At 34.3% G+C, this 12783-nt stretch overlaps 1 protein-coding gene across 6 annotated transcripts in view; it reads right to left on the reverse strand.

The window, feature by feature from the left end:
- LOC141950260 (uncharacterized) overlaps positions 1 to 12783 on the reverse strand; it is a 43788-nt gene that overhangs the window by 20965 nt on the left and 10040 nt on the right. For 2 of the 6 annotated variants that reach the window (XM_074884849.1, XM_074884845.1), the window contains exons 10-21: positions 11493 to 11814; positions 11029 to 11138; positions 10538 to 10655; positions 9735 to 9826; positions 8642 to 8792; positions 4771 to 4880; positions 3788 to 3911; positions 2824 to 2954; positions 1947 to 1994; positions 1122 to 1231; positions 678 to 846; positions 208 to 312 (exon numbers count right to left, since the gene is read on the reverse strand). In XM_074884849.1, coding sequence (XP_074740950.1) covers positions 208 to 312; positions 678 to 846; positions 1122 to 1231; positions 1947 to 1994; positions 2824 to 2954; positions 3788 to 3911; positions 4771 to 4880; positions 8642 to 8792; positions 9735 to 9826; positions 10538 to 10655; positions 11029 to 11138; positions 11493 to 11814 — 1590 coding nt within the window. Of the gene's footprint in view, positions 1 to 207; positions 313 to 677; positions 847 to 1121; positions 1232 to 1551; positions 1639 to 1946; positions 1995 to 2823; positions 2958 to 3787; positions 3912 to 4770; positions 4881 to 8641; positions 8793 to 9734; positions 9827 to 10537; positions 10656 to 11028; positions 11139 to 11492; positions 11815 to 12783 lie in introns of those variants that run through there. The other 4 variants (XM_074884847.1, XM_074884846.1, XM_074884848.1 and 1 more) reach the window with 4 other exon arrangements.

Here is a 12783-nt window from a genome sequence, read left to right on the forward strand (position 1 = left end):
ACGTATAGAGTATCTAAAGTAATCAATCTGTACCTAACTGTATAGTCACAAGATAACCATGCTATTCTTTAGATTGTTTTAGCATACAGAAAGTTTAGTGTAAAAAACTAAATTTTAAGCAGTTAATGCTGTTATTTTGCTGACATTTAAATGGGCTATGTCAAAAGAACATAAAATTTCTTCTCTTACTTTATTTTAACAAGTTACCTTTTCCTTCAATGTAGCAACTTTTTCTGTTAGATCGCTGATGGCTGTTTTCTGCTCAGTGTTCTCCACTTCATACACACTGCATTTCTTTAAGGCTTCATTCAGCTTAGTATTAAAAATAAAAGTCAATGTGACAGAAATATATAGAATTATATTAAAATTGTGATGTTAGTTGTAATATTGAGTTTACACAACAGTGTAGTTTATACTTTGAAAATAATAAATGAGGATAACTTATCACCCCAATAAAACATAAATACTTTCGTGCAAAGCTCTGTGTTGGGGTCTAAGAAATCCTTACACCCAACTTAAAGCAAAGCAATCACATGAAATGAACAAAACTGTAAAGAAACAGAGCAAAAACCTTCAGATAGGGAAAAGAGCAATATTGCTGCTGGGACACAAATAGAAAGTTATGGCTAATGTTCGTCAGTTCTAATAAATACTATTCAACAGTAACTTTAACTTACTTTTTGCTCAGTATGCACAAACTTTTCACCAAGTTCTTTGTTCAGAAGATCCTTTTCTTGAAGCAGTTTCCTCAAAGTTTCCATTTGCTCCAGTTTTTCTGTCGTGCTCAACAGTTTTTGTTCTTTTTCTCCAAGTGAATTTTCGAGGAAGCTATTTCTGTCACTTAATCTAAGAACAAAATATATGTTTAGACATTTTGAAAAGAAAGCTTGCTTTAAGGTTTCTAGACTTACTAGGCCCAAACGATTTTCCTAAAAGAGTAATTATTTTTTTACACTTTCCATTTAAACTTCCAAGTACAAAAATAACATTACTGCAAACAGAAGCAGGAATTAGATAACTCTTTTTCAAGTGTCTTAAGAGATTATACTTCTCATTAGAAGTTTAAGCTTAAAGCAAAGAACGCTAATTCTGTATGGAGTTGTAAAGAGCCTTTATTTTACCCTTTCAGCTGCTCATTTAAGCCAGAGATCAGAATTTGATGCTTTTCCACATCTCGCATTTGTTGGTTGCGTAATTGAGTGAGTTGAGTTTGCAAACGTTCATTTTCATTCTGCAACAAAAAAATAACGAAGAGCATTATCACATACAAACACCCACAATAGCATGAGATAACCAGAGTCATTAAAATCTGACTCTTGAGATTTACATCCTACACGGTAATAAGAGACCGTTATCTAGCACTTCAGCAGATATCAGTGCAAAATACAACACTAATATCACAAGTTCAGATGTGATATTAGTTCAAATAGATGCAACCCACCTTTCAGAAATACCTCCTTCAGCAATGCTATGGTAGCATCAACTCAAGGATGATTGCTGTATACCCAAAACACCACACACACACACACATACTGTGTTAAGGCAGCTTACTTATCTTAACAGGGGAAGCTACTGCTTTGAAAAAATACTCTCCTCATTGCTTTGAAGACAGTACCAAACTTGCAAATTTTTTTTTGCCTATTTTTTCAGGTTGAAGGAATGCAAAAACCTGCATACAGGGGATTGTGGAAAAAAGAAAAAGGAAGCAAGCTTCATTCACACAGCTTTTGGGTTTGTTTTTTTTTAAACACAGTACAAATCTCCTACTCTAACCAGATCCACTGCACCAATTCAAAAATAAAACCACAAAAAAAAAAAATCTGACAACTGCAACCAAAAACCAAAAGCAGAACACATATCCAGAATCAACAACAAATAGGACAAACATGGCAAACTTGTCACCTCTAAGGAAAATAAGCTAGCATTTTGGAGGACGCAGAACACACCTGTACCGCCCTCAATAGCTGCCCTTCTTCATCTACACCAAACGTTACCTGTATTGAAAGGCTTTGTTACAAGATTCTCAAGTAATAATATAAAAGTTGTCTTGCATTTTAAAATCATTTATTTTTCTTATATATGTGCAACTTAACAGATAAAGAACTATGAATAAGGCACCAAGACTGAAGGAGCTTGAGTAAGAGATCGGTTGTGCCATTTACTGAAAACAAGGTTTACAAATTATCATAGTAACTTGTCAATCAGGAAATACTAAAAAAACCTTTTCTGATATTTACTTCACTGTTCCTTTTGGTGCCTTCACTGAATAATTTTACAATGTAAATATATATCAAATTAATATCTGAGCTTTAGATTGTATATATAAAAATATTACATTATTATCTCTATATATTTACACAGTTTATTTTCTATAAATGTGTATGTATATATAAACCCAATAATACACACACACATTTATATAAAAGAAACTTGACAGATGTAAGAAGAGGAAGACTTATGCTAGCAGTAAAAAAAAAAACCCAAACCTAATTCTGGACCTTCTGACAAAGGCCCCCTACAACGAATAATGAAAATCCTGTTGCCTTTTACTATGTTTTTCAAACAAATAACAAAGCTTACTTTCAAACAAGCTTCTCCATGTAATGACTTTTACTTTTGCTGAAGTGGCAGGCTTCAACTTCAGAGCATAATATAGTACGTGTACACTCTCTGCCAACATAATTATGAGGTATAAAGTAGGCTTTAGACATTTTTGCCTGCTGCAAATTGACATTTTTGTCTTACAATCATAGCCTACAGTAAGAACAGAGAATAAAATGATTCTCTTATATCATCAGGATTTACACAACTACAAAAGCTCACCTGAAGAGCCTCCATTCTGCCTTGAAGCTGCAATCTATCTTCCAAATCCTGACAACGCTCTTCTAGAAAAAGAATTTGTTCCTGCAGTTGATTTCTTTCCAATTCCAACTCTTCAACCACACTCCGTAAACCTACTTATGTCAAAGAAGAAAAATTGTTTCAAGAAAGGTCTACTAAAATTCCTGAAGTCTAGAAATGGTTTCAGCTTTTTATTCAGGATTCTCACCAGTGTTGGGCACAATCAGATCTCAACCATTTCCAGTGGAAATGCCTGAGGCCCTGCATTTCCAAAAGTTAGATGCCAAAAGTACCCTTAACTGTTGAAAAACCAAAATAAAGTTGCATAGCTCAAGAACTCAGAAAACCTGGCAGAAATATTCTAAACAATAGTGTGGCTCATGTTACTGTAATCACACATTAATCCTGTACTTGCAGAATCAAATGTTAAGCAATTATTAATTAACAAATTAAACTGGTCTGTATCAAAATTTGCAAGTGAGTCTCTTCCATTTTAACAATTAGATATATCTGCAGCCTTTACCACTGATATAAAAACATTTGCATTAAAAAAATAAGAATCTGATTTTTAAATTAAAAGCATACAGCAATAGAACACAATTCTGTTTTGCAACATAACTGTTACATAGATTGGAAACACACTCACAGGAACAAGACTCGTAACTTAAAAAACACATGATCTTGCCACACAAGATATTTCACGGGCACCAAGGCTCAACCAATTCCAGTGTTTAGTCGTATTTATGTTCTACTTCTGAATCAAAACTAGGCAGTTCATCCAGCACGCACATGCTTTGAAATGAAAAGGAAGAAAACGCAAGCCAAAAAAATTCAACAAAGATTAGAATACACCACAAATGGGTTGTTAGTTGAATTTGAAAACAAAAATAGACACAAAATACAAATGCTGTGCATGCTTTAATAAACTGTCTAGTCGCTATCACACCTGCATTAGGTGAAGTGTACTCTGGCCACCAACCTCCCATATTTTCTCCTTCAGCTGAATCGGTGCTATCCAAGGTGACATTCAATTCTTGAAAGCATTGTTTTCTATCAAAGTTGTATTCTTCCTATGCACAAAACATGAGAATTACGTTTAATTTAAAGAAGAAAGGAAGCAAGGGCAAAATACATATTGTTATTAAAAGCGTAGTTTCAATTAAAAGTCCTAAAACTCAGCAAGTGATTCACACGCCTAAATTTAAATATATGTGGACACCAGAGTAACCTGTCCAGCTTCCAGCTATTATTTCCAGAAAAGTCAAGTCTCCCACAGGTTTTGTACGGTATCTACCAGGCCTCTGAAGACACCCTCAGGCATCTGAAAGGCCAATGGAAAACTCTGTTTGGATACCTTAATTGGTTCCCCGATTTCTACAGTTAATAGGGTTCTCTGAATCTCAGGGTAAAGTATCTGAGTTAACTAAACACAAAATTATTCTTCCAATGGTATGTTAATGTGACAATGACATACTACCTCTTCTTACAAAAGATTATCATTTTTTAGTGCAAGTTATAGCACCAACTACCTAGAAGTACACCTCAGTGAACTGACACTACTTACTAATTACTCAGTAAAGCTCCAAAGAGATTTGTAAAGACTGTATCTAAACCAAAGACGGCCTTAACATACTGAGCATGCACACAGCTTCAAGCATGTGCATTACTCCAGAGGGAAGCCCGTTACTTTTCAGTCTAAAATCAAGTAGACTCATTACTCAAGGAATAGAGAGGTGTAATGCCACTGGAATTTCTCATCTTCTGGATACATAAACAATCATTAAATTTACCAAAGTGTTCAGTTACATAACTAACCTAAGTTCTTAAGCCCTTCATGTTTTTAAGTCTAAAACACCATATAAATAAAATCGCTTTCCATATTTTTATTAACATACAGGTAAAAATAAACTCTTATCTCTTTTAACCCACCTGAAGCTTCCTGCTGGTCTGACTGCTTTTTCTTCTTGCCTGCTGCAGCCTGCCCATTCCTTGAACTGTGGTCAGTTCCTCCTCCAGCTCCTGTTGCCCTGAGACTATGGCTGGATCAGAGCAGCCAGGAAAGAACCAGTCATCCTCAATCAGTTTTGTGCCACAGGAAAGCAATTACATTTATATCAGACACTACTACATGAAGAGAGAGCAGGGACAGGCTGAAGTCCCTATGAATGACTTAGAGGAACAAGATTAAAGCAGCAATCCATTGCGTTCACCTGGTCATTTCCCTCCAACACTACTATGTAGAACATAAGAATAAAGTCTGCGTATCTCACTAAGAAGAAGCAAACTGAAGTTTAACTTCTTCATCAGCTCTAAATGAAGACTTTACACAGGAGACTGGAGAGAGTGAGCTTATGCTGATACTAAAAGAACACCAACCAATTAAAATGCCAAATTACATCCCATTTCAAGTTACCAGGTTAAAATATACATAATTTGTATGATAAAGGCATCAGCTGAAACAGCTGTGGTTTTTATAATCTGAACAATCACATTCATTTTTATGGAAATGACATGTGTCCCTTTCAACTTTAATTTTAGTATAAGCTACAAAGCCAGATAATTTGAGGAAGTCACAAGCATGTGTTACACTGCAAACTGGCATCAAACCATCTTATCATACATTAATGATACCATTCTTTTTAAGACAAATACAGAATCACTTGTAAATAAACACACTGAATAAATTCCATATATGAAAGCTTAGGTATGCATCCTGTTCATTGTTAGAAATGATTTTTCATTTAAAGTAAATTCCCATCTGTTTTGTGATATGACAAAACATGTTTGGGGTAACAGATTAGGAAGTAGATGTTTCATGCAAAGCAGACAAAACAGAACAGCCAGTGAAAAGAAATGAACGTAAAGGTGGCTCCATACTTTAACTGAAAGTTAGACTAATTAGGTAATTACAAATTTAGTTTTCAATTTAACCACATTAATCTACAGTTGTCCTCACAGCATGCAAAATTCAGAGAACTTATGTCAATGCATCTGTGAAGTAAACACCAAAAACTATTAGGAGATTCAGCCCTACTGGGAATACTCAGCTTTCATCCGACTTGTCCAAGGATTACTTATACCACAAATTTCATTAACACACAAACCTGTAGCACCCACTAGGTTTAAGTTCTTGCTGTAATATTTCAAAATTACATACTTAACATGTTTTCAGAAAAGATTAAAGAGGTTAAAGAAAAAAAAATTAATGACCCTTTTAAAAGTAGGACTGCTAAATTGGATTTTACTTCTGGTTTTCATTACACTTGGGCTTCTGGCACTGTCACTTTATCAGCATTCATTTTACACACCTTTGTTTATTTTCAAGTAGAGAGACTACAATTTTTTTTTAGCCTTATGCATACTTCTTCAACGTCATAAAAATAAGTGCCAGATTGGGACCACATGCCTTAAACCTCTGTTTACAAGAACTGTCATTGAAGTCAGCGAAGCGATTCAAGGCAAGCATTATTCCACTAAGAATTCAACCCCTGCTTTGGGGGGGAAAATTCAATTTCTGGGAAGTTGAAATTGAAGTAATCTGGTTTTAAGTATAATCAGAATGAATAACACACCGTCCTTTAGGAATTCAAAATATTTAGGCTCGTAAGTAAAAAAGAATGAAATTACCGTTGTCATATGAAAAATGAAACTATATAAATTGGAGCTTTAGAATGATTTAGAAACACTTAGACAAGTGTTAAAACACTTCCAGTTAAATTCAGCATTGCTTTAACAACAATCAGTAAGTAAGTACATTTTCTAATGTTTTACAGCAGCTTAGGGAGCTCTCCATTTGTAATTATATCCAACATAAAAACTGAAAAAAACTTCCCAGGACACCTTTCTTCAGATACACACTCCATTTAAATTAACTAAGGATGTGTCTACATTTCCTTGTGTCACTATTCACACTAAATATCACAATCTTTAGTGGTTTGCAGAGGAAACAAGCCCCAGTCTATAAATGTAATCAACACTGTCATCCTCTACACTTTTGCAGCTCCCCACACATTCAACCCAAAAGAGACAAATCGCCATACGTGGCAAATTGTCACAGACTATGACAGAATGAATAGTGGGTTTATATATTGCTTAAAATATTACTACCTAATATTAATGCATGCAAAGTTCTGCAATTTATGGGATGGAATGTAATTTTTTTTTTAATACTACTGAATTTCAAGTACTACTAAGACCATTTAAATGAATTTGATTCTTTCTTAGTCACAACCACTTGTAGCAAGCCAAGAAATTTTTCTCTAGATAAGGTTACAACATAAATATGGAGTCAGCTGTTACTACAAAGAAAAATAAAGAAAGATGATTTGGTTAATATAAGTGAAGAAACAGGTACTGCAAGGCAGACTAAAAAAAAAAAAAAATCAAGTTAAAACCAGCATTTGTTACATGTATTGCTAAAAACCACATACCATCAATGGCAAATCTTACAAGGTACTGTTGGCAATTTCCCCAAAAGAAGCAACAACAGAAGAAATCAGCAACAGTACATTACAAGTTGCCATTGCTGCAGGAACCTGCATGCACAAAACTGATGGGAAACTATGTTCTCACTGGCTGACCAAATCGCAGTGTAGGGTAGGAGTGGAGGGGGAAGGGACGCTGAGTGCTCATCAGGTGTAACGGCAGGAAAAAAGAAACAGAAAGGTCATGCTTATCCCAAGGGGAAAAAATGCAAAATTAAACACGGACTGACGCAGATGAAATTTTACAACTGTTATTAATATTGCATGTGGATCTGTAGTTACCACAGATGAGATAACAGGTAGTTTTAATGAAGGGAATATTATTCTCTTTCAATTTCAAAACACTACATGCCTAAGTCGCTCAAAAGAAGAGACATGATCCTTAAAACATTTCTATGCTTACATACTGAACTTCCAAATTGATCATGTAAATGGAAAATAATTCAATCGCAGATTAAAAAGAGAAGGCTCAAATTAACTAACTGGATCAATTATGATGGTAGATTGTGCACATTAAAATTTGCCATTAATTCCTGTACAGTTAACTAACAGGACAAAAATTATAATGTAGTACTAGATGGCATGGAAAAAAGCAGTAAAGACTATCTGAAATTTAACAAGACTTTTATAAGTTTTAATAGAAGCTGCTTCACTTTCTCATCTGTTGTATTAATAATTTAGAATAAACTATAAAACCTGAGATTTCTTGAAATGTTACTTTCTGTAGGTAATTTAATATTTTTAATTAGTTCCAAACCATTGCCAGTTAATGTTATTCAGCTGACCTATACAAGCAACACTTACTAACAGACTACTAAATATTCTAAGACAGGTTTCTCATTAATTATATTTAAAGAGAAACTCCATCTCAGGTTCATTTTACTAAAGCACCACCTTCACTCATCAAATTCAGACCAACACTATAGCCTCCCACACCTTCACCAGTTGTTCTGGGCAGGCAGCTTTAATATTTCAATGGTGAACTTTTTCTCACTGATCATTCATATGCAGACAAGAAGCGTTCGAAGTGAGTTCAAGCAGTCTTACAGAGCAGCAACTCAGATGGCAAATAAAACAAGCACATCTACGCATAAAATTATGCAAAAAAAAAGATGAACATATGAAAAACAGATTCAGGGAAATAGGAAAAAGTAGAAATTGCAAATTTAAGCAATTTCACTAACTATACAAAACTTCTGACTGCAGAAATCAGTCATGGTGGTGCGCTATCAATTCATTCTGAAGTACAGCAGACAGACACAAATATATATCTCATGTATAAATATGATCATTTTATCGTAAATAAAACAATTCACCTTCTCTCTCCTCCTCAATCTGAGCCATTCGCAAGGCCATAGCAGATTTCTCTTCTCTGACTTGATCGCGGGACTCCTCTGACTCTGGTACGTTCTCCTGCCATTCCAAGAGCTGACTCTGCAGTTCATCCACACTGCCTGATTCACTGGCCTAACAAGGGAAATTGTGCATGAAAATATATTTACAAATCCCACTGCAAATGTAAATAACATTTTAAGCTGGCAAACCATTCGCAGAGAAAACAAACCATTATTAATTTACCACTCTGCATAAATAAAAATCTATCAAAGTGATTATAATTGCCATTGTGGATTACGTGAAAAGCAAGCCTCATCACTTTGTAAAATATCAAAAATGTGCTTTTAACCTGAAATATTTTTAAACAAAAAAGGCTTTTTTAAACAAAATATTTTTGTTGCACATTTTCATCTTAGTAACATTTCAAAGTAAAACAATATTCAACTGTCATTATGTGGGATAACAAATCTCTATTAACCTGTTTTCCATGAACAGAATAAACATGTTTCTGTCTTTCCATCAAAATAAAAACTATTCTAAGTTTTTACCAAAAAAAACCCCAACTTCTCCACAAAATTTGGAAAAAACAAGTTCTTTTTTAGCAAAATATAATTAGCTGTTTCAAACTCGCTCTACTGCTAAGGTTGTACAAAGTTACCATGATTAATGTATACTGTTAATCAATCTAAAGGCCTTGAGCAATATTTTCTTAGTCTTCTCATTTTCTTATCCAGACCTGTACATCTGTCAAAGGTACAGCTATTATTTCCTTCTGAAAGCTATTCGTAACGTATACAAAATAATAGCCACACTTTGATGATTCATATTCGAATAAATAGTGAACTGCTTGGAAAAATGTAATTTAAGGTACATGGCAAAGTAAGTAGAAATCAGTCTTTTTAAGTAATTCAAAATCTGTCAGGTTGTTATCCAACTGAACAGCTACTGATGGTGACAATTCCATATATACTAAATTAATTTTCAGCTCCAAACTCCAGCTAACACACTTTTTAAAGTCTAATCAGCACTATTTGAGTTAATCAGTAACTCATACAAATCAATTTTGACGTTAACCTGTGAAGCTGCCCTCTTTGTAACTTGGTCGAGATCAGCTTGCAACTTTCTTTGCTGCTCTTCATAGACTTCCAGCTTAGTCAGCAATTCTTCTACAAAAACATAATAAATTTCATTCATCAGGACACAAAACTAATAGGAAGATCAATAAAAAATTAAAAGAAAGATTCAAAATGAAAATTCACATGTTAATTCATTTCAGTTAGAAGACCTCTGTTGGGCTGTATTATCTGACTTCTTAATTATTAAATATTGACGAGTGCTTTAAATCTAACGTGCTAACAATTTAGGCTGGTAAACTGAAAATTCTACCATTTTCCATTTACAGAAAGGATGTCAGAGAAGATAACACAGAGGAAAACAGAAAAATCTCTCACAGAGCTCCACTTTAAACTATCTAAGGTTTTAAACAAAAAATCTCTCTCAAATCCTTACAGAAAATAAAGACAATTTTTAATGGACTTGAACTCACTGCTCTCAGTTTACTGTATATACTCTGATAAATTTTCTAAGTATGTTTGATCTCATTTTTCCTCCTAAGGAGAAGCTTCTTCCACTTCCTGGAAAAGTTTACACCTATTCTGCCCAAGTCTAAATACAACAAGAATTATGCACAGGTAGATTCAGGAAAGGAAAAGCTGAGCTGTAACTCGGACTTAAATACTGTATGCTACTGTTCACAGTTGCATGAAGGTACTTCAGAATCTGCTTTTAAAAAAAAAAAGATACACTTTGAAAAATGAGAAAGTTCATTTATCTTTGTCTCTTTACTTTGAATCATCTGCAAAAGACTATTTTTTTACCATTTTGAGTTCTGATTTCATATAATGATTGCAGTTTTGACTGTAGTTCTTCATTTTCAATTTGTAATTCTGAGACACGGTTGTTTAAGGCAGATACATCATTATTCTTTGATGAAAACTAGAAGAAAAAATAGTTATGAGTTTTTCAAATGTACCAAAACACTAGAAACACAAAGTCAATGCAACTTTTTTTTCTGATTTTTTAGTAAGATTTAGAATAGCTGTTCTTCTACTGTTTGTAAGTGCAATAAACCAGCTAATCTCTGACAAATTTACTCCTGAAAGCTGGTAACACCAATTTGTACTAGTTTTTGTTGAAACTTCATCCAGTTTCAACATTTTATGTCCATTCAATTTTTATACATTAATTCATATATAAAGATACTTTGAGTAAATTATTTTAATATTCTCTTTACCCCATATTTTACTTTTTTTCAGTCAAATCTCCAAGCACAAAACAGGCATGGAATATTAAACAATGTTACACATACATTTTTTAGTTCATCCTCCAGCTGTTTGATTCTTGATTTAGACCAAGCCTTCATTTTCAGAAACTTTGCTTCAGATTTGCTAGCTTCTTCTGTTTTCAATTTCACTTGCACTACGAAACAAGACACAAGAAATTATCTAAAAATGTAGAAAGATTATTAATACAAGCCCTATGTTTAATTCCTTTAGCAATTGGAAGTTATACACTTATACAAGACAACTGCATTTACAGAAAAACATAATAAGAAATGCAGTGAGAAATTTATAGTTCATGTGATTATCTTGGTATTCCTATAACCCTCATTATTACAGTATTTGATTGTAGATGCTTTTTAATTAGTGTGGCAGTAACTCTTCCACAAATCTAATGTAGTTATACTCGCAACAGGTATGAAATTGGTCTACAATACATAACAGTCTGGGGCAAAGGAACTCTTCATATGTAACCACTGTTTAAATAGGATACCTTCTAAATCTTCCACCTTCTCTTTGGTTATAGACTCCAGATCTCTAACTTCTTTTGACTTAGTCTGTCTGCTACCACTTAATTCTGCCACTTGTTTCTTAAGCTGAAACAGGGCCTGATCTTTCTCTTGCAGCTCAGTTTCATGTTTCTCTTGAATTTCATGCAGTTCAGCATTATATTTCTCCTTAACTTTTGTCATTTCAAGCTCATGTTTCTCCATCATGTCTCTTAACTGAGCTCTCATTACATGTTTCTCAGCATCCAATTTAGACTGGAGGTTTTCTTTTTCAGACAGAAGACGTTTCAGGTTTTCGTTAATCTCCTGTAAAAAACAAAACAAAACAAACCTTTATATTTTAATGCAAAGTATTTTTAGTACCACTGTCAAATATATCTCTATCCCTACATACATTATAATCAGAAATCAGGGCTACTGTTGGTAACCTGGCTCTACCACAAAAGCTACTCAGCTCTGGCTTTCCAAGACCGAAGTGGGAACTTCAGTAAAATGGCATCACTATGCGTGCAAACTACATGCACCCTCTCCCACAGGTGAAAATGAAATAAAAAAGAATGTTTGGTTCTACAGAATATAAATAAAAAACAACAGAAGCAGATCTAACAGTGATCCCAAAGATTAAGAATGTTCACTACAATGCCACCCAGGTGTTGTGACCTACATCCATTAGAACCGGCAAACTGATCTAGTTATTCTTTACAATATTTTCTTGCTAACTAGTTTTCTGTTAGTGCTTACTTTTAGTGCCTTTACATTAGTTATTTTACTGCATAAAGAAGTAGAAAACGTTACAGATCACTGTAGCAGAGCAGTCCACTCACATTAGACCTGCTGTTCAAAAACCTACTTTCATGATACATAGACCAAAGAATATAAACTATCCGAGTAAAGAAGCTGCACAGGGAACACTTCCAAAATACGGTTAAAACTGTTTATGTTAACAAAGAAAGTCTTCCTGCTATTTTAATACTTAAACTGTAATGGAATCTCAGCTTTAAGGGCTTTAAGTTCATGCTGTCACAGTCAAAGCTTCCCCCTACCCTCAAGGTGTGCGCCTCTGTCCCCTCAGCGCGCTAGCACTAAGTACCATCAGTTCTTGCAGAGCATCACTGCAGGAAGATGCATCTAACCCAAAAGAACAAAAAAAACCCAACAACAACAAAACCATACTGCATAAGGCAGGAAGCATAACAAATGGGAAAGACAAATGAAACAGGCTTCAGCTACCAGTAATCTTAACTACCCGAGCAGGACGTCTACCTGGGTACGTAG

The sequence above is a fragment of the Strix uralensis genome, chromosome 15 (assembly GCF_047716275.1).
Source record: "Strix uralensis isolate ZFMK-TIS-50842 chromosome 15, bStrUra1, whole genome shotgun sequence".
NCBI lineage: Eukaryota > Metazoa > Chordata > Aves > Strigiformes > Strigidae > Strix > Strix uralensis.